The sequence below is a fragment of the Suricata suricatta genome, chromosome 17, assembly GCF_006229205.1.
Source record: "Suricata suricatta isolate VVHF042 chromosome 17, meerkat_22Aug2017_6uvM2_HiC, whole genome shotgun sequence".
Lineage (NCBI taxonomy): Eukaryota > Metazoa > Chordata > Mammalia > Carnivora > Herpestidae > Suricata > Suricata suricatta.
The window spans coordinates 10,119,898-10,140,757 of record NC_043716.1 but is presented as its reverse complement, the minus strand read 5'-3'; the positions used below and the strand labels follow the sequence as shown (position 1 = coordinate 10,140,757).

Sequence of the window (20,860 nt, the reverse complement as noted above, 5' to 3'; positions counted from 1 at the left end):
GGACTCCAACACACAGGGCCACCGCGGGGCCTGGGTGTCATGGCCGTAGCCCAGGACGTCGGCTGGAGGCAGCAGCCCCTGTGTGGGAGGCTGGGGACGCCCGGAACCCAGGCAGAGTAGCTGGGGACCTGGGTGGGACGGGGCCTCACCCGCACAGGAAGCCGGAGGTGGTGGCAGCTTTGGAAATAACTCGAAGGCAGGTAAAGAGGAAATACCAGCCAGTCCCCACCCTGGCCCTGCACCGCCCGCCCCTGCTCCCCACAGTCACACACACCTCATGGCTTCCAGCCTGTTCCCTCCGGCCTGCATGGCCCTGTCACATGCCTCCAGCGGGGATTGGGTCCCTCCCCTGCTCAGCCCTCTCTGTGCTAGTCACCTCCTTGAGCCTGGCATTTGAGGCCCTCCTGCCATGGGCTCCTCCTCATTGTCCTCCCTGTCCCCTCTTCCAGGAATGCCTTCCTCTTTTGCTGCTTAGCCAACTCCTACACACCCTTCAAAGCCTCACTCATTGCCACCTCTTCTGAGGAGCCTTCCCCAGTTACCTCAGTGCTGTCTTCTGGTGCTTTCTTTATGTCTTGTCTCTCCCCCAGGACGGGACCGCTCCAACCCCAGCATCTCATCACGTGTCTCCGGCATCACCTGGCTAGGCCCCCTGGGGCCGTGGCTAGTGTTTGATGAATGACTGAGTGACCATTATCTAAACATATCTAGTTGGCTTTCCATAGGTCTTTGGCCACTCGGGCCTGTTCTGGGGCTGGGCTCTGCCATAGCCATTCTCAGAGCTGACAGCGTGCTGGGAGCCTCCCTGGACCAGCAGGTCCCAGGTCCCAGGACACCTGGCCCTACATGGGACTCCCACTCTTAGAGAGAACTCTAGAATCCTCTGTAGGTTGAAGCCTCGGCCCTTGTGTTACAGGAGAGGAAACTGGGGAATAGAGAGAGCAGGACCTGCTAGAGACGACGCAGCAGCCGTGGCCCAGCTGGCTCACAGCCCGGGGCCCCGTCCCCTTCAGCACTCTCCTGTGCTCTGGGGTTTGGGTCCCCGGTGGTGTGGCCTGGGCTGGCCCTGCCCCTGCCATCACTTTGGTCCTCACGTCTCTATCCCTCTGCCCCTGCTCAGCGTAGAGACCGATGAGTAGAAGCGAGGAGTCCCCGTGAGGACACGTGCCTGCAGGGGCCGGGCTGCCTTGAGCATAGGGCCGGGGTGGCGGCTGGGAATTGCACTTGGGGACACTTACGGGTGGGGCTTGATGCGGATGTAGTTCTTGGGAATAAAGCCCTCGGCCCCTCGCAGCTCAGCCTTGTACCAGTTCTGGTCATCCTCCATGTTCAGGATCTGCAGGCGGGAGAGACACGGTCACTTGGTTACTGAAGCGGGAGCTCCAGGACCCCAGGTGGGCATCACCCATGCCAGCCCAGGACCCACCTCACAGGGGAGGGGTGGGGACCTGCCCCAGTTCACAGGGCCGTGGTGTCTGATTTCAGGGCCCAGGACAGCCCATCTCCAGGAGGGTCACAGACTCCCCAGGTTGGACAGCTGGGAACCCAGAGGTGGTTTGGGTCAGTGCAGTGAACTTTAGGGGGGCTGGAGCCAGACTCCCAGGCAGATTGGGGGGGCGGATCTGGAGTGCCTCAGCTCCTGAGCTCTGCTCCTGAACATGGGATTTCTGCAGCATTTGTGGGCCGTGCACCGACCCACAGGGTGAAGGTCGGGGGGACCCTGGAAGGTCGGTGAGCCCCTGCCTGAGCTCAGCACCTACTGGTGGTCACCTGGAGTCACTTCCATTTAAACAACCCTTATAATCTGAGTTCAGTGGTGACAGTGCAGGGTGGTGGGGATTCAGGTACCAGAGAGCAAAGCAGGGGAGGCCTTCGGGCTAGGGTGCAGCTGAGGCCTGGCCGCCAGGTCACATGGCTCCTTGTCCGTGGTGGAGACGTCTGCAGCCCCGCAGGTGGGCCAAGAGGAACTGAAACAGCCTGAGTTGGGCAGTTGCAGTGGGTGAGCGACCAAGCGGCGGCAGAGAGGAATAGGCCTGGCGGCAGGGTGGGAGGGGAGGTCCAGTGTGAATCGTGGGGCCCCTTCCTTCCCCTGGGGCAAGCCTTCTGTGGGACAGCTCATGGCCAAAGGCTGTTTCACACATGGGGACACTGAGGGCCAGAGATGGGAGTGGAGCAGGGCCACCCAGCAGGGGTGGGGGCGTTGCAGGAGCCAAGAGCCTGGGGCAGGCCAGTGCAAGGGCATCAACCTAGTTCCACTTTGCCAGCAAGAGCTGGGATTTGCTGCTTTGGGCCCAGGCCTTGCGGCCAGGCACCCCCTTGTCTGTCTGCCAGGCCCCGTTGAGCTCCTTCCTTCCTGACACTGTAGCCTGGGCAAGGTCAGCAGCCCGGACGGACGGAAGCAGGTGGCTGACGCAGGAAAACTTCTGCCGAAAACAAAACAAAAACAATCCCCCAACTTAATGGGAACATGGAAGCCTGCAGCCGCCTTCACAGCCACAGATTGGGGGAAGATGCCCTGGAGCCTGGGGCCAGGCTACTCTGTCTGCTTCTGACTCTCTCCGTAGTCTCTGCTTCAGTTTTCTCATCTGTGAAATGGGCACATGTATGGCCTATGCTCAATACGGCAGTGCCTTGTGACTACAGAGGCCTGTGTGGACATGTGAACATAATACACCTCATAGAATCTCTGCGGTTTCTTTAAATCTTGTTTTGTTTTCTTGTCCTCTCCACTCCGAGGACCCAGAAGTGTTCTCATTAGTTACATTAGCTGAATTCTTTTCTTTTAAAGTTAACTTATTTATGTTAGAGAAAGAGAGGGAGGGAGGGGCAGAGAGAGAGAGAGGGAGAGACAGAATCCCAAGCCGGCTCTGTGCTGTCAGCGCAGAGCCCAAGGCAGGGATTGAACTCATGAACCATGAGATCATGAGCCCAAAATCAAGAATCAGACCCCCTTAACTGACCGAGCCACCCATGTGCTCCAGATTAGCTGATTTCTTAATGTTAAAATGGTTCAAAAGCTACAGACATGCCCCGCCCCGCCCCGGGGCCATGTGAATTCACACAAAGGCGGGACCAGCTCTTCCCTGGTGAAAGTCACACCTTGGCTTGCCCCCCAAGCCTTCGCGGCCATGGGTGCCCTCCACCCAGGATGCTGCCCAGCTCCACGGCCCCCAGCCAGGGCGTTGAGCACCTGCTGTGGGCCACACCCCACGCTGTCCTAGAGAGACAGCAGGGGACAAACTTACACTGTTGTGCACAGAGGTGGACAATGAAGAAGGAAGGACACCTAACAGGTAATTTCCGGTAGTGCTGAGGGCTCTGGGATAGATGGAGGATGTCTGGTTGGGGGTGGGCGGACCGTCAACAGGGGCCCAGCAGGATGGTCGAGAAAATCCTCTCTAAATTGGCAATATGTGGACTGAGACCCCGGTTACTGGAAGGAACCAGATATGAGAACATGCAGGGAACAGTGTCCAAGACAGAGGGAACAGCCAGTGCAGGGGCCCTGAGGCGGTAGCAAGGCCTGTTCTCAGACCAGAGAGGAGGCCAGTGTGTCTGGAGTTGAGGCGGGAGGGATGCGCGGTGAGGAGTGGCGGGGAGGGGGAAGCTTCCTGCCGTGGGAAGCTATTCAGATTTTACTTTAAAAGCCAAGAGAAGGGGCGCCCAGGTGGCTCCTTCCATTAAGCCTTTAACTCTTGATTTCAGCTCAGGCCACGACCTCATGGTCTGCAGGATCGAGCCCCACGTCGGGCTCTGTGCGGACAGCGCGGAGCCTGCTTGGGATTCTCTCCCTCTGTCTCTCTCTGCCCCTTTCCTGCATGCACTCTCCTTCTTTCTCTCAAAATAAATAAGTTTAAACTTAAAAGAAATAAAAATAAAAGCCAAGAGAAGCAGGGAGGGCACCTGGGAGGCTCAGGCTCTGAGTGAAGGCTGCTGTGTGGAGGCCGGAGAGGCTAGGAGCAGAGGCAGGGGGGCAGCGAGGAGAGGACGGGAGAGGGAGGCCTGGAGGAGGAGGGCGGCGTGGGTGTGGAGAAGCGTCAGGTTCGGGGTAGGTGCTGGCAGGATCGCTGACTGGACTCAATGATGGGCCGGGTATGAGACAGTTGGGGGTGGGGGCCGGGTGCTGGCGGCCGCCACGGGAAAGGCTGTTGGGGAGCCGGTTGGGGGTTCGGGATTGACTGCACTGGGCCTGAGGTGCCATCGACCTACTCTTTGGAGATGCCAAGGAGGCTGTGGGCTCCCTGAGTCTGGGCCTTGGGGGCCAGGTCATCCACGGAGACATGCGGGGGAAGCCACCACCCGCCCCCCTCCTCCGGCTGGGAACACTGGGGTCCTGTGCACCCAGAAGCGCCGAGCCCACCGGGGAGGACGCTTTGTTCCAGGGAAGGGATGTCTGGGACCGCCTGTCCAGCGCGGGTCGATGTCCCCCCCCACCCCCCCATCCCCGGTTTCCTCCAGGCCCGGAGCTCAGGTGCTTTCACCCCGGCTCCGGGAGGCTGGGTCTGCAGGTGGGCACTTCCGGTCCCGGCCCACAGGGGGCGCTCACGGCCCGGAGAGACTCCTTGGAAGAATGGGCGGGCTGGTTCCAGGAGCTGCACCCCACCCCACCCCACCCCAGCCAGGTGACGGAGGGCCACCGGACCCCCCACAGCGCCGCTCTGGCCAGGAGGAAGAGGGCGCACAGGGTGACACAGAGGGGGAGGGCTTTGTGAGCAGGAGGCCGGTGTGGCACCTCAGGAGCAAAATCTGAGGGGGGAGGGGCAAGAAACTCAGGAATCAACTGAGTTGATATTTTGGAACATGTTAAAAAAGTTATGTTAAAAAAATAAAACCAATGCAAACTCTGAGTGTGTTCATAGTTAATAATGTAGCAATATCAATCTATTAAGGTAAAAATTGCATGGCGCCAATGATGTAAGTGAGATGTTACAGATAGGGAGAGACGGGTCCAGGGCAGATGGGTACTGTCTCCTTGAGTTTTCTGTAAATCTGACGCTGTTCTGGGGGCGCCTGGGTGGCTCAGTCGGTTAGGAGTCCAGCTCTTGGTTTCAACTCAGGTCATGATCTCATGGTTTGTGGGTTCGAGCCCTGCATCGGGCTCCATGCTGATGGTGTGGAGCCTGGAGCCTGCTTCAGATTCTGTCTCTCTCGCTCTCTCTCTCTGCCTCTCAAAAATAAATTAGCATTTAAATTTTTTTAAAAAAAACTTCTGAAATATAAAGCCTGTTTAAAAGCTAATGCAAAAAAAAAAAAAATACCACACCAAAAACCCAACACAAAATCGAGCTAATGCAAAACAAAACCAAACCAAACCATCCAAATCTGAATAAAGGCAGGATGTGACCTTGCACTTGCACACGCAGGAGCGCGCTGGCACTGCCTCAGCGGGCCCTGGAAGGAATGCTTGCGGCTTGCGGGCCATGTGAGCCGTGCAGGAAGAGTAAAGAAGGAACTGGGAATAGCAATGTCCGGCCTCCCCAAACCGACAACGCTAGCTTTATCAGGTCATTTCTTTCTAATCTTTTCTTTTCTGGGCACAAATCCAGTGCCCAGAAAACCGTCAGTTTTCCCCTCCACAAAACCAATATCCATTGATTATCTGTGGAGAGGCGACCCCCTGTGTGGATAGGTTTGCATTCTGCTTTTTGCCACTGAATGTTGAATTATGAGCTTTTTTATGCCATTAAAACCCTCCCCAAAAAGCATTTTCAGGGCTGCACATTACTCAGGACTAAGCCGGTAACGCAGGTTAATTTCACAATTTCACACCGCAAGCACTAGCCAACGTGCCCCACCTCTCGCGGGCTCTGTTTTCCCCTAGGCACCGTCTCCATCTAACAAACTCTGTGTTTTACTTATTTATCTGGTTTGTGGCCCACGTCTGGCACCGGAATCACTGCGTGAGCAGGGGCTGTGCCCATTGTCTCCTTGCTGAGTGTCCAGTGCTGAGACCAGAACCAGGGACACACTGAGTGCTCCCTGAGTCCTTTATGAGAGAACACACATACATCTCTGATTATGTCGCATTTTCCCAGAGGCAGAATTCCTGGCTCACACACATGGATATTTTTATGGCTATTTAAATGTTTCCCAAGTTCCCATCAAAATGGTCATTGCGAGGTGCCTGGGTGGCTCAGTTGGTTAAGCACCGGCTTTGGCTCAGGTCATGATCTCGTGGTTCGTGGGTCTGAGCCCCGCATCAGGCTCTATGCTGACAGCTAGCTCAGAGCCTGGAGCCTGCTTCAGATTCTGTATCTCCCTCTCTCTCTGACCTTCCCCTGCTTACGCTGTCTCTCTCTCTCTCTCAAAAATAAATAAAAAACATTTAAAAAAATGATCATCACTTTACTTGTCCACCACCCATGCTCTTTATAATTTTCTTGTTGATTTATAAGAGCTCTTTACATATTAAGGACATTAATATTTTTGTCATTTGTTTTTAAGGTTAAGCCACCTTCATTTCTTACCTAGCAGACTGCAAGAGCCCCTCTCTGCTTCCCTTCCTGTCTCCTCTGTTATCTTTTCAAAACTGAACCAGTTTTTTTCCCCTGCTGAATACCCTTCAGTGCGTATGCCTCAAATTTAGAATAAAATACAAATCCTTCACAGGTCCTAATTCCTACTTACCTCCCAACATCATCCTTACCCTGTGCTTCTCTTTTCTCCCTGCACTTCAGCCACAAACCTTTCTTTCAACAATTCAAACACACCAATATGTATGGTCCTGCCTCAGGGCCTTTGCACCAGCTGTTCCCGCCCACGCCACCCGGTGCTCTCTTCCCCAGGCTCTTTGCATGGCTGGTTCCTGCTCATCCTTCAGGTGTCAGCTAAGGTGTTACCTCTTTTTTTTTTTTTAAGCTCTATGCACAATATGGGGCTTGAACTCATGACCCGAGATCAAGAATTACATGCTCCATTGATTCGGCCAGCCAGCCACCCCTAGATGTTACCTCTTTGGAGAGACTGTCCTGACCACCCCACCTAAGGTTGACCCATTGTGCCCTCTCACCCACTGGCCTCTGCATTTCATCTCCCCGGGTCGATTTCTTCAATCCACTTATCACCTCCTGGTGTCACTCACTCTCTGGAATGTCAGCTCCAGGAGGGCAGGGACTCTGCCTTGCTCATTGCTGTGTCCCCAGCACTTAGGACAATGCCTGGCACAGAGTATGTGCTCCAAAGCTTGACCCGTGCTTGTGGAAGGAAGGAAGGATGGAAAGAAGGAAACAAGTGACATTGCCTGTCACTCCGTCATTCTTGGAGCTTGAAAGGTACCCCCGTCAGGCTCTGTGGACATGAGGGACACCCGCGTTTCAGCTGGCACTTGAATCCTTCCTTCCTTCCTTCTTTCCTGCCACATTCCCAGAGTCTTACTAAGAGACTATTGCGTGTCATGTCCTGGTGCCCTGCTGGGTCCCTGTCCTTATCAGCTCACGCACTCCTTCCTGCCCACGCTTCTGGTAAAAGCACGCTCACCAGGAGCTGGCTGATGCCTTAGCAGAGGGTAGCGGGAAACTTAACCAGTACTGGGGGGGGGGGGGTCGCAGGCACCTGGATCTGGGAAGAAAGTGGAGATGTCACAGTCTTTAATACAGTGGCCTGGGGGTGCCCACGGACCCCCCCCATCCACCACAGGCTGGTCACTCTGGGTCCCAGCTGCAGCCCAATGCCCCCCTCACCCCTGCTTCCTCGCTGCCCTCCTCCTCTCCAAGCCCTGAATCTGGGTCTACACACCCCAAACTGCTCTGATTAGTCGGTGAGGTCTGTGAACTAGACCAGGGTCTCATGGAAGGTCTCTCTCACACCTGGCAAGGTGGTGCCGGTGCTAAACCTGCTCCCGTCCCCAGCTGGCCACCTGTCCCTGGGCCCCCAGCCAGCACTCAGGTGGACCCAGGCGCAGGCATCCCGGCATAGAGAGGGAGTTCCTTAAGGGGACACACGTCATACTCCCCAAACCCTAGCCCAGCCTCACGGGAACAGAATGAAGATTCCGGAGTCAAAGGACGTAGGGTCACCCCAAATCTGGCCCCATGCCAAGCAAGTCATGTCCCCTCCCTGTGCCTCAGTTTAGTCCCCTGGGAAAGGGGGACTGATTCTCCCCACCTCGGCAGCTTCACTGGGACATGAGCGCGAGTTGCTGAGCTCGGGACCCAACTATTGCAGGGTGCCAGCAAACAGGAGTTCCTGTCCCCTCCTCTTGCGCTTGAAGCTTGGGGCCCAGCCGGGTGGAGAGACACCCCGTCTAGTGGCCACGGCTCCAGTGTGGAGACTGAGGCCCCGGGAAGGGCAGTGACTTCCTTAACGGGACTCAGCGGCACTCGGTGCCTAAATCTTGGCATGGCGGCTTCTGACCTCGGCTCGCATTTGCAGACTTGTAAGCAGGGATGTTTCCAGAGAGAGCGCCCACGAACCAGTCTGCCCAGACCACCTTGCTGTGATGTTCATCAAAGAGGGGAACCTGGGTTGGCTCAGTCGATCGTGTGCCTGACTCCTGATTTTGGCTCACGTCATGATCCCGGGGTTGCAGAATGGAGCCTGCTTAAGATTTTCTTTCTCTCTCTCTCCCTCTGTCCCTCTCTCCTGCTCGCACACGTGCTCTCTCTCTCTCTCAAATAAAAAATAAATAAACAATAAAAACGAAAAAAAGGGGGGCAGACAAGGAGACACGAGTATGACTCTCCTTTCCCTTTTCTCCACACTGCTGGGAAGCTCATTCTTACCCTTCAGTCACAGTTCTTTCAGCCCCAGTAGGTGAGTGTGTGCACCTGACTCTTCTTGCGTCCTTTTCTGTCCTTCCCTCCCCCACTCCCTCCCTCCTTTCAACTGTGTTTTCAAATTCTTTGCCAGAAAACTGGGCGTTGAACCAACTCCTGCCAGGCACTATGGTAATGTCTCCTTGAATCCTCACAACGGCCCCCAAAGGACTGGTCATAATTAATTATCCCCCCATTTCCTAGATGAGGAAACTGAGGCTCCAAGGGAGGAAGTGTCTTGTCCGGAATCCCACAGCCAGTAACCGGAGAAGCTGGGCCTGTCCTTCTCTAGAAGCTGGACTCTGGGGGGCTGTCCTGGGCCCCTCATTCTTCTCCCCCCCATTCCATGCATGGCCAACTCGGCCCATTCCAGCCCCCCTACCTTGAGCGTGTCCCCCTTGTTGAAAGCCAGCTCATCACTCTCGGTGGCCTGGAAGCTGTACAGGGCCACGGACTCCATCCCGCTGTCCCCGGGCCCCGGCAGCTGGGCTCAGAGCAGGGTCACAGCTTCCTGCTTCCTCTGCGGTCCAGGACCCGTCTTCCTTTGTTTTGAGAGCGCGTGTGTTCTTTTGAGGCTGCCCCTGAGGGAGGAGAAACAGGAAGCAGACATGTCACAGAGCGCGGAGAGTGTGTGAGAGGCCCAGCCTCTACCGCAGACCCCGAAGTCCAGGTGTGGCTCGTGGGGAGTCCCCGGGGAGCCCTGGGAGCGGATCCTGTCCTTTACCCAAGTCACAGATGAGAGACGGAGCTTTCCAGAGAAGTGCCCCGAAGCCATCCTGGCAGCTCAGGGTCCCAGTCACCCCCACCAACATGCCCATCTGCCCTCCACATTTCCCAAACCCTAGTGCCCCTCGGGACTCCCCAGCACCTGCTACATCAACCCAAGCTCCTTGCCTGGCATTCAAGGCCCTTCGAAGCCACTGTGCCCAACCCCCACCACACTCCTCTCCAGATTCACTCTGTTACTCCTTTCCCTGCAAGCCAACGCAGGGCCCCTGCTCTAGTTCAGGGGGCACACCACTCTCGTTCCCTAGCCTTTGGCACATGCATGCCCCTTTGCGGGGTCTTCTCTTCCCCTTTCTCTTCCTGGGAGACTCCTACACATCCATCAAAGCCCAATTTGGAAGGTGCCTCTTCCGGTTTAAACACCAGGCAGTGCGACTGAGATCTGAAGGTCAGAAAGAACTGCAGATAAACTTGACCTTCCCTGAGTAGGTTTGTTATGGGCTGTGGTACCCTGGAGCAGCCGAGTGAGTACCGTGGGAAAGCGCATAAACGGATAAATACGGTGGTATTGTTCAGAACTTTGGTTCTCTCCGGGAAAGAAAGGAGACACAAACCCGGAAGAGGAGAGGCCAAAAGAGGAAGGGCCCTGCGGTGCGGGATGGGAGCTGGATGGATCAATGTGAAGCCAGACTGGTTTTTTCCTGTAAAAGAGGTTTTCCTCCTTTGTTTATATCAACATGGTTACGTCATGTGTTCGTGTTTTAGTCAATGGATGACAACCTATCACTGCAAGGAATGCTCCGAAATGCTCAGGGTGCCCCAGATCCGGCCAGTGGGACCCCTGTCCAGCCGCCTCCTTGTCCTCTTGCCCCTCGGGACCCCCAGGAATGATGACACGTCCCCATCATCCTCTGAGCACTTCCTTTCTGACAGTATGTTCCAGGTTCCTGTAAGACTTCTCCCGCCCCAGCCCGAGAATCAGCTGCCCTCCGACCGGGAGGGTGTGTCTAACCAGGGTCCAGCTGGGGCTCATTATGCTTGTTACCGTGGCGTTGTTATTCCTTCTAGAACCACTACACGGGCAGGGGGGGGGGGTGCGTATAACCCCCCCCACATGCATTCTATGTAAATATATTCATCTGTTCTCTCTCTATATATATCTATATATTCTCTCTATATCTAGATATCTATATATATGAGTCTTTAGAAATAGAATTCCTAGGGGCGCCTGCGTGGCTTAGTCGGTTGAGCGTCTGACTCTTGATTTTGGCTTAGATCATGGTCATAAGGTTTGTGAGTTGGAGCCCCACGTCAGGCTCCCTGCAGACAGCACAGAGCTGCTTGAGATTCTCTCTCTCTCTCTCTCTCTCTCTCTCTCTCTCTCTCTCTCCTTTCCCCTCCCCTTTCAAAATGAATAAAACATAAACTTTAAAAAAAAAGGAAATATATTCTTAGTAGACAGACTGTAAGAGTCACCTTGGGAGTCACCTTGGCATGGCGACCGAGCGGCCATTTTGCTGTGGGTTGGAGGAACACCGTGCACCAACGACCCCCACCCCTCACCTGCAGACCTGGAATGTTCCTCGCCAGTTTGAAAACAGCCAATCACGGAGCCTCAGCTTCCCACCACCCTGACAGAGGAGGCAACCTATCCCATCCCGCCACGTCCCTAAAGTGCCCTTATTTGGTGGTCTGCCCTCCCAGGACCGGACTGGAAGTCTTTCACCCATAAAATACCTCGCCCCTTCTGTACCAGGCGCGCCTTCCCTGACTCTGCCCGGGACTCGAGTCACGGAACCTCGCCCAAGGACTGCGGATCCCAATAAAGGCCCTCTTGGCTCCATAACCCGGCTTCCCTCTTTCCTCTCGGCTCTGCTTCGATCTGCTAAATCTTGCACAGACTATGTCCATATTTCTACATTTATTGCTAGGTGTGTCTATGGAGTTACGGATAATAGATTAAAAGCCATGAACTCAATCAGATATGGATTGGTGAGCAGGGGTGAGGGTACATGGGTGTCATCCTGCCCTTCCCACGGCTTTTCGGAAGGTTTGAAATTTTTCCACGTATAAAGTTGCTACGATATATGTGAACCCACAGTCATCTCCAAATAAAAGGTTTAGTTTAAAAAGAAAAAAGTTGTGGGTCCAGAAGAGGCACAGGGCAGAGGCGGTGGGAGCCCTAGGTGCCCAGACCTCGGCTGGTGCCCGCAGCCCCTCCCTGGCTTCCGCCGCCCAGCCCGCTGGCGACAGGATGTTATAAGGCTCTTCTTTCCGGCTCAGTTTCAGCTCAGGCTTCAAAGCCCCAGAATGGTGCAGTCAGGGGGTTGGGACTCCCCACCCCACAAATCCGAGGTGCCAGGGGCCGAGGTGGGAGGGGACTCCTTGTGCAGCGGACCGTGTGTCCCCTGGGGCTTGGGGGCCAGGTGCCTGGGTTGGTTTATGTTTTTCAAAGGACTTGTTCTGTGCCAGGTCACGCACAGAAGGTGAGTAGCTCCCCTAAGGGCGTAGGGCTAGTAAGGGCTGGAGTTCAAGTCCAGACAAACCTGAGCCAGGCCCGTGCTCGCGCCGGCGCGTGACCTCAGCCTGGCGCCGGGCAGCGCGCACAGTGAGTCAAGGGAGGGGTGTGGGGGTGGGTGCCAATCGTCCGAATTCCCAGAGACCAGACGGGACGCCCAACGGGGACTTGACTGAGACGGCCCCTGGCGGCTGCGGGCGGCCGAGCTGAGGGGGGGTGGAGGGGCCTGGAAAGATGGCGGCCTCAGCTCTGCCGGCTGGGAGGGGCGTCAAGCCCCTGGGGGAACCGCCGCCAGGGTCCCCACGGAGGTGCCTCTAAAGCTGCCCACAGGAGGCGAAAATCAGCGAGTGTTGGTCACTAGCGGCCCACAACAGAGCCAGCCGGAAAGACGCTCAGGCCTTAGACCCTAATCCCCTGTGGCAGGCTGACTATCGGCCCAAAGACATTCAGCTCCTAATCCCGGGCCTGGGAGTGTTCCCTCCTCTGACAAGGGGACTTCGCCGGTGTGGCTGAGGTAAGGATCCTGAGAGGGGGGCAGGATCCTGGATTATTCCGGGGCGGCCCTCAGTGTAACCTCAAGAGTCCTATGAGAGGGAGGCAGTGGGGAGGTCTGACATAGGAGAAGCAGGAACGTGACTGAAGCCCCATGGATGCTCCCTAGATTCTCGGCTCTGAAGATGGAGGGAGGGGACACGAGCCAAGGACGCCAGGAGCTGAGAACGGCCACCCACTCACGGATAGAAGGAGGCTGCCCACCCTCACCTCGACTTTAGCCCAGCGGGACTGGTTTTGGACTTCGGCCTCCAAAACTGTACAGAATACCCTTGTGTTGTTAAAGCCACTAGAGAAAGTGAGGACATGCGGAAGCCACGGGAGACAAGTACACCCGTCACCAGTCACCCTCGGGGCTGGTCCTAGGGGTCAGAGATAGAAATGGCAGCTTGAGGGGCACCTGGGGGGGCTCAGTCAGTTAAGCGTCCAACTTCAGGTCATGATACTACAGTTCATGAGTTCGAACCCCTTGTGGGGCTCAAACTCACAAACCGTGAGACCATGTGCTGAGCCGGTCTCACACTTAACCGACTGAGCCCCCCAGGCGCCCAGGGGAAGTGCGGCTTCAATGAAAGTTGGAGCCTTGTAAGTATCAGGCTGGACTGTACCGTTAACCCCCCAAGGAGGCAGGAAGGGGGACTTGTTATTATCAGACATCGGCTGAGACATGTGAGTTTTCATCCTGGGCAGGGAGGGAAACCGTTGGTCGGGGAAAGTCCAACAAGACAGTAGAGAGAAAGGATCACGTTGTTTTCTGGGGCTCCTTCACTTCAGAACTACCTCTGGAGCCTCTCCTCTGCGCCCAGCTCTGCGTAAGATTTTGTGCGTTTTCACCAGCGAGGTGGAGAAAAAAAAATCAAAACAAAACAGAGCTCTGCTTTCAGAGACAGACATCCGGCAGAACCAGCACAAGGGGGTGCCACAACCTGCTTCCCATAAAACCGGTGGAAACCAGTAAACAACACCGACAACATGTTTAAAGCTTCTGGAAATGGTCCAAAGGGGGAACGGAGAATGAAGAACCACTCAGGAACAATTAGGGCGACTTGGCAAGATAGGCGGGGCTGTGGTACTTGAACCAAGAGCACTCCCTCCCTCCACCCTCCTTCCCGCTCAGTGAGGTGAAGACTCCAGACCACTTCAGCCGACAGCACTGGCCTCCCACCCCCCCCAGACCAACAGCACAGGTCCCCCTCCCCCAGACCAACAGCACAGAGACCCCTCTGGTGGGGACAATCCAGGGGACTCCGGCGGCAAGGGTGGTGAAAGAATTCACCCAAGGCAGAACGAAAGAGCCTGGGCGGCTCAGGCAGTTGGGCATCCAGCTTTGGCTCAGGGCATGATCTCATGGTTTGTGAGTTCGAGCCTCACATGGGGCTCTCTGCAATCAGCAGAGTCTGCTTCCGATCCCCTTTCCCCTCCCGTCTCTGCCCCTTCCCCGTTCATGTGCTTTCTCTCTCTAAAACAAAGAGAGAGAAAAAAAGAGAGGTTTATTGAATACACCACAAGGGAGAAGCCAAGGAGAGACTGGATACGCACCCAAAGAAGGTTCCGATGACAGACCAAGGTTGGCCCCAAACGGGGTGATGATTGGACTGTGAGAGCAGAACCCCAAGCAGGGAGCAGCTCCAGGAAAGTTATGATTTCTGACCAAGTAAATTCAGAGAGGTCACCCTGAAGGAAAAGGTCGAGAATGAAGTCTTGTGACTGGGAAGGAGAGATCCCGAGAGTTTGGGGAGGAAAGTAGGGAGATTTTCTAAGATAATATAATAGAAGGATTGAATGCGAGAGAATGGGGACCGTAAGGGGCCAGAGTCCTGGGTCTCCAGGCCTCAGGTATGTATCACCTGGGTCTCATGTGAACAAAACGTAGCTCTCCAACGGCTCACAGCTGTGCCTGGCGAGTCCTCCTCATCTGGGGCAGCAGCCATCTTGATTCCGGAAAGATACATCCACGAGGAGAAGCCGCGAGGGGTTACCACTGCTGGTACCACTGTTGGTGCCCCAACCACTGTTGTGGTCGGGAGAATGCGGTAGGACCCCGTTCACACAGGTTCACGTGCCTTTTTGTTCTGCGAAAGGGTCCTGGGGTATACCTAGTCCCCGGATGTAACTTTTGGATGTTGCTTCCAGAGGAAGTGGGGCCAGGTTTGGGGCTGTTCTGGTTTTGCTCATTAGTGGGACACAGTGTGCCGGAGGGATGTAACATGATGTGTGAGACGGCGGATGTCAGGGCCTAATATAAGATTTGTTTGGAAGAAAGTTCTCCCATAAAGAACCTCGAAGGTACTGGGATGGGTTGTGGGGGTTTTGGGGTGAAAAAAACCCCAAATTTTGTTTCTGAGATAGATCAGACATTGGAAAGGGAATGTGGACCCTACCGTCCCTGCCTCCCTGTTTGCCACCTCACTGATGGGTGACATTTTGTGGAGAAAAGGAAGTCGGGTCCTTAGACTCATAGTTAGCGCCAGGTGGGTATGGGATGTAAGAGAGGGGACCTTGGTAGGGTGGTGGCACGGTAGTGGCAATGGCAGTCACCCCCAGGGCATTAGTAGGGTCCACAGGAACCTCTGGACCTTCAGGGGAGGGAAAAACTGACCAGGGGGAATAAAAAAGGGGTCATCTAGGATGTCCACAGGGTTAGATGGGCCATGAAACCAAGAAAGACACCTACAGTTTTTGTGGGGGCCCGGGGTTTGGGGACAGTGCCATGAAGGCTTGGACATACGACACTTCTGACCATTTGGAGGAGTTCTAGTGAAAGAGGTCGAGCTGGAAAATGTAGTATTTTAAGAAAGAGCTCTGTGGAGGGGCCATGCCTCTTGATCTGGGAGTGTTTCCTGAGGCCAGGAAACATTACAAGAAGAGAGGAGACATTTTCTCCTCAGGCCTTGGGGTCAAATTTGTTAGTTGTTAAGAATACAGCCCAGGGGCGCCTGGGTGGCTCCATCGGTTAAGCGTCTGGCTTCCGCTCAGGTCATGATCTCACGGTTCTTGGGTTTGAGCCCCGCGTCGGGCTCTGTGCTGACAGCTCAGAGCCTGGAGCCTGCTTCAGATTCTGTGTCTCCCTCTCTCTCTGCCTCTCCCCTGCTCGTGCTGTCTCTCTCAGTCTCTCAAAAATAAATAAAAAACACTTAAAAAAAAAAAACCAAGAATACGGCCCAAGGGTGAGTCTGAAGGAAGAGAAGGGGCTCATCCCATGGTGGAAAAGACCGGGTTACGGATTCCCAAAGGGGCGTCCACCGAAGGGAATGGAGCTCCAACTTGGGGTCATGATTTCAGTCAGGGTGCCCCCACTGCACTGGGGCGCCCCCCCCCCGCCCCCGAGGCAATAGCGATTCCTACTGGGTCACTGTGGGCCCTTTTACCTCCTCAGGTTTCCATTGCCCAAGCCCACTGCCCCAAGGCAGCCTCTAACCCTTCCCACTCCAACCAGACGCAGGCCCTCTTCCCCCAGACCAAGACCACAGGGCCCCTCTCACCCTTGCTTCCGCGAAGAGGGCCTTCTCCCTGGGAGACCCAGGATGCCAGCGTTTCTCAAGGCTGCTCCAGCTACCGACTGCTGAGGCTAAGTGCATGACTGCGGGCGAGAGGCCTCCCCCCTGCCCGGCCTCCATTCCTGGAACAGAGCCAGTGCTTTGAGCACAGGATGCTGGGAACGCTGGGGCCCAGCCCCTCCAGCCTCACCTCAGACGTGGTGACTGCACACCAGCTGGGGCAGGTGAAAGGACCTCAGGCAGATCCCTCCCGGTCAAGGTCATTACTCAGAGAGAAGCTGCCATGGTCCCCACCCCTGGTTCCAGAGCCGCTCAGAGGTTTGCCCGGGGATAGAAACTGCCCATAAAACAGCTCACCCTCTCTTCCTGGAACTGACCTCATTTGTAGCAGAGAGTGGAGAGCTTCAGACATAAAGGTGCTCTCAAGAACCGTGTGGTTTTGGGGCGCCTGGGTGGCTCAGTCGGTTAAGCCTCTGACTTCGGCTCAGGTCAGGAACCCGCATCGGGCTCTGTGCTGACAGCTCAGAGCCCGGAGCCTGCTTCGGATTCTGTCTCCCTCTCTCTCTGTTCCTTCCCTGCTCACACTCTGTCTCAAAAATAAATATTAAACATTAAAAAGTTTTTTAAAATTATGAACCATACGGTATTCCTTCAAAAGAGCCAGAGTTGACTTGAGTCTTTGTGGAACAATGTATGCCCCCAGGGTATTGTTGAAAATGACAGAAAAATCAGTTGGAAATTAGTTTAACAGCTGGGTGTGGTCGGAATGTGAGACCTGCCTGAACGTCATCCCCGGTGCCCCGAGCTTTCCAAACCGTGTCCCCCAGGGGAGATTGTCCGAGGCTGAACCTTGTGAGGAGGAAGGAGACGTCACCGAAATTACCCGGTCGTCACTCAGCAAATAAGAAAATAACAATAATGAAACGAAACGAAACAAAAAGGAAGAAAGCATGACCACAGGCAGGAAAAAATTCAGGCACACAAACTGCCTGTGAGAGAGACCAGATGTCAGAGTTACCAGAAAAAGACTTTAAAGTAGTCATTTTACACGTGTTTACAGAACTGAAGGAAACCGTGATCAAAGAAAGTAAAGGAAGGCATGAGGAGATGTCTCGCCAAACAGAGAATGTAATAAAGAGACTGAAATTGTGGAAAGAACCAAAGGGACGTTACGGAGTTGGAAAGTACAATAAGTAAAACAGAAGATTCACCAGAAGGTACTTTTTTTTTCTTTTCAAATGTGTATTTAAATTCTAGTTAACATGCAGCGTAATTGGTTTCAGGAGTAGAATTCAGTGATTCATCACTGACATACGGACACCCAGTGCTCATCACAAGAAGCGCCCTGCTTAACGCCCCATCTAGCCCATCCCCCACTTGCCCACCTCCATCAACCCTCTGTTTGTTCTCTCTCTGTTTTTTTTTTTGATGATTTTCATATTTTTTTTGAGAGACAGAGAGAGACAGTGCGAGCAAGGGAGGGTCAGAGAGAGAGGGAGACACAGAATCTGAAGCAGGCTCGAGGCTCTGAGCTGTCAGCACAGAGCCCCACTCGGGGCTCGAACCCATGAGCCATGAGATCATGACCTGAGCCAAAGTCGGGCGCCTAACTGACTGAGCCACCCAGGTGCCCCCTCTCTCTAGTGTTAAGAGTCTTTTACGGTTTGTTTCCCTCTCTCTTTTGCCTCCCTCCCCTACATTCATCTGTTTTGTTTCTTATGTTCCACACATGAGTGAAATCATATATTTGTCTTTCTCTGACTTATTTCACTTTGCATAACACACTCTAGCTCTATCTACATCATTGCAAATGGCAAGATTTCATTCTTTTTGATGGATAAGTAATGTTCCACTGTGTATAAATGTGTGTGTGTGTGTGTGTGTGTGTGTGTGTGTGTGTGATATCACATCTTCTTTATCTAGTCATCACTTGATGGACATTTGGGCTCTTTCCGTCCTTTGGCCATTGTCGATAGCATTGCTATAAACATTGGGGTGCATGTGCCCCTATGAATCTGCACTTCTGTATCCTTCGGATAAATTCCTAGTAGTGCTGTTGCTGGATTTTAGGGTAGTCCTATTTTTAACTTTCTGAGGAACCTCCATACTGTTTGCCAGAGAGGCTGCCCAGTTTGCATCCCCACCAGCAGTGCAAGAGGGCTCCCCTTTCTCCGCACCCTTGCCAAAAAAACCCACTAGAAGATCTTCAGAGTAGAATTGAACTGGCATAAGAAAAACATAAGTGGACTTGAATGTAGATTGACAGAGATTATACACACTGAAGAATAGAGAGAAAAAAGAAGGAACAAAAATCAAGAGTGCCTCAGAGAAATATGGGACACCCCTGAGTACATCACCATTCACATAACGGGATTCCCAGGAGGAGATGATCGAGGGGAAGGTGCAGAAAAAAACCCCAAAAAACTCAGAGACAATGGCCGAAATCTTCCCAAATTTATTGAAAAACAGTAGCCTATACATCCAGGAAGCTCAACAAAGTCCAAGTAAAATGCATACAAAGAAAACCACAAATAGACACGATATGGCAAACATGCTAAAAGTCAAAGAGCAGGGAGAAAATCTTGAAAGCAGCAAGAACAACCCAAGTTCTTAACTCCCAAGAGAATCTAAAAAATATGAACACTCAACTTCTCAACAAAAACCAGAGCACAAAAGCAGTGGGATAACACCCTCAAAGCAGGAGAGAAACAGCTGTCAGCCAAGAGTCCTGCATCCAGCAAAGCTATCTTTTCAATCATGAAGGTGAAAGAAAGATTTTCCCAGTTAAACAAAACCGCGAGAACGTATTGCTGGCAGTCCTACCCTACAAGGAACACTAAAGGAAGAGAGGCCAACATGGCGGAGAAGGAGGGGGCCGGAAGTTCCCTCGTCCCTCAGACAGCAGCGTGGAGGCCAGAAGACTTGGAATTCTGGGAATCTGGGCTACAGAATGACAGAGACTTCTCCAGGGGCCCATGGGGACAGTTTCAGGGGCCATAGGTGTGTGATCACAAATTGGGAGAGTTAAAGCCGGTGGCAGAGGCAGGGAGGGGAGGGGTCCCCTTCTGTGGAGAGAAAAAGGAAGAAAAAGAGAGGCTGTGGAAGTGGAGGATTGTATTTGGTCGTGAGTATAACCTCTCTGGACCGCAGACAGGGGAACAGAAAAAACGGAAGGAGAGCCAGTGTCTGACGTGCAAACAGCCTTAGGAGTGGCACCCCAGGGTGGTGGGGCTTCCTCCAGTTGCGGCCTGGCGCCCTGTGCACGCGCCTGGTGGGGCGGGGAGCCAGCTCAGAGGTGCGGTCGGAGAGAGCAGTCCCCTCCCTCCAGCGCTGTGGGAAGAGGGTATCTAGCCGCTCCAAGGACAAAAGGACCTGCCCGCGCCTGCCAGCCACGGGCCCTCTGTTGGCTGGGCAGAGTGGCACTACCCCAGAACTGGGGCGTGGAGCCGGATCCTTTAAGACATCAGGGGTCTGATCCCAGCTGAGCACCTGGGGGCTCAGGAGGCCGTGGTGCAGGACAAACTGGCCCGCATGGTGCTGTGAGGACCCTGAGCAGGGTGGTCTGGGACGCCTGGTGGCGGAGAGACTGGGGTGTCACCATTTTTCTCCTCATCACCAACATGGTGGGGTCCAGGGAATAGGACGGCCCACAGTAGAGGCGAGACCCGCTTACACCAAACCCCGCCCTCCGAGGCCTGTAACCGTGTATCCACCGGAGTGAGGTTGACGCTGAGCAGACAAGACAGCCTCTCTTCCAGCCTCCAGACCACCACAAACACTGGTTCCAAGGCACCATCCGATATTGGTCCAGCAATTTTGCATTTTCTGATTTGCTTCTTGGTCAATTCTTTTTTTTTTTTTAATTTTTTAAAATGTTTTATTTATTTTTGATACAGAGAGAGACAGAGCATGAGAGGGGAAGGGGCGGAGAGAGAGGGAGACACAGAACCGGAAGCAGGCTCCAGGCTCTGAGCTAGCATCAGCACAGAGCCCGACGCGGGGCTGGAACCCATGAAGGTGAGATGTGACCTGAGCCGAAGTCGGAGGCTTAACCGACTGAGCCACCCAGGCGCCCCAGTGAATTCTTATTATATATATATTTTTTTTTCCTTCTTTCTTTCTTTCTTTCTCTCTCTCTCTCTCTCTCTCTCTCTCTCTTTCCTTCCTTCCTTCCTTCCTTCCTTCCTTCCTTCCTTCCTTCCTTCCTCCCTCCCTCCCTCCCTCCCTCCCTTCCTCCCTTCCTTCCTTCCTCTTATTTCTTCCCTTCTCTATTTTGGTTGTTGGTTTGTTTAGGCAGACATACTTTTTTTAAACCTTTTCTGTATTTCCTTCTTTATTTTCCTCTCTCTCTCTCTCTCTCTCTCTCTCTCTCTCTCTCTCTCTTTCTCCGGCTTAAGTCTTGAAGTTTCTCTGATTCTCTGCCTGGGTCTATTTTTTTTCCTTCTCTTTTTCCCTGCTCCTATCATTTCTCTCTTTGTGTGGGATAAGGCTTCTTCCACCACCAACACCACCGCCGCCCTTAAATTTTTTTCCAGAGTTACTCAATGAGCAAATCAAAGCACACCTGGTGGAAGGTCCAAGCCACCACTACGAGTAGGAAGATAAAGCAACCGGAGTCACAACAGAGAGCAGGCAACACACTCCAAAAACGCCTCCTGAGGGCCCCGGACAGCATATGACCCTTTTTAAGATAGTAGCACTCACAGGTGCAGGACACATAACTAGCTATTAAAACATGTAAAGGACAGAAGCCTAGCCAAGACGATGAAACAAATGAATTCTCAAAAGAAATTCCAGGAAGAAATGACAGGTAG

General features: G+C 53.9%; 1 protein-coding gene across 6 annotated transcripts in view; it reads right to left on the bottom strand.

The window, feature by feature from the left end:
- Positions 1-20,860, bottom strand: part of GRAP (GRB2 related adaptor protein) — a 52,945-nt gene that overhangs the window by 14,910 nt on the left and 17,175 nt on the right. For 4 of the 6 annotated variants that reach the window (XM_029928870.1, XM_029928871.1, XM_029928866.1 and 1 more), the window contains exons 2-4: positions 9,136-9,334; positions 1,849-1,977; positions 1,239-1,336 (exon numbers count right to left, since the gene is read on the bottom strand). In XM_029928870.1, the coding sequence (XP_029784730.1) occupies positions 1,239-1,336; positions 1,849-1,977; positions 9,136-9,213 (305 nt within the window). In that variant the 5' untranslated portion in view covers positions 9,214-9,334. The remainder of the gene's footprint in view (positions 1-1,238; positions 1,337-1,848; positions 1,978-9,135; positions 9,335-20,860) is intronic. The other 2 variants (XM_029928867.1, XM_029928869.1) reach the window with 1 other exon arrangement.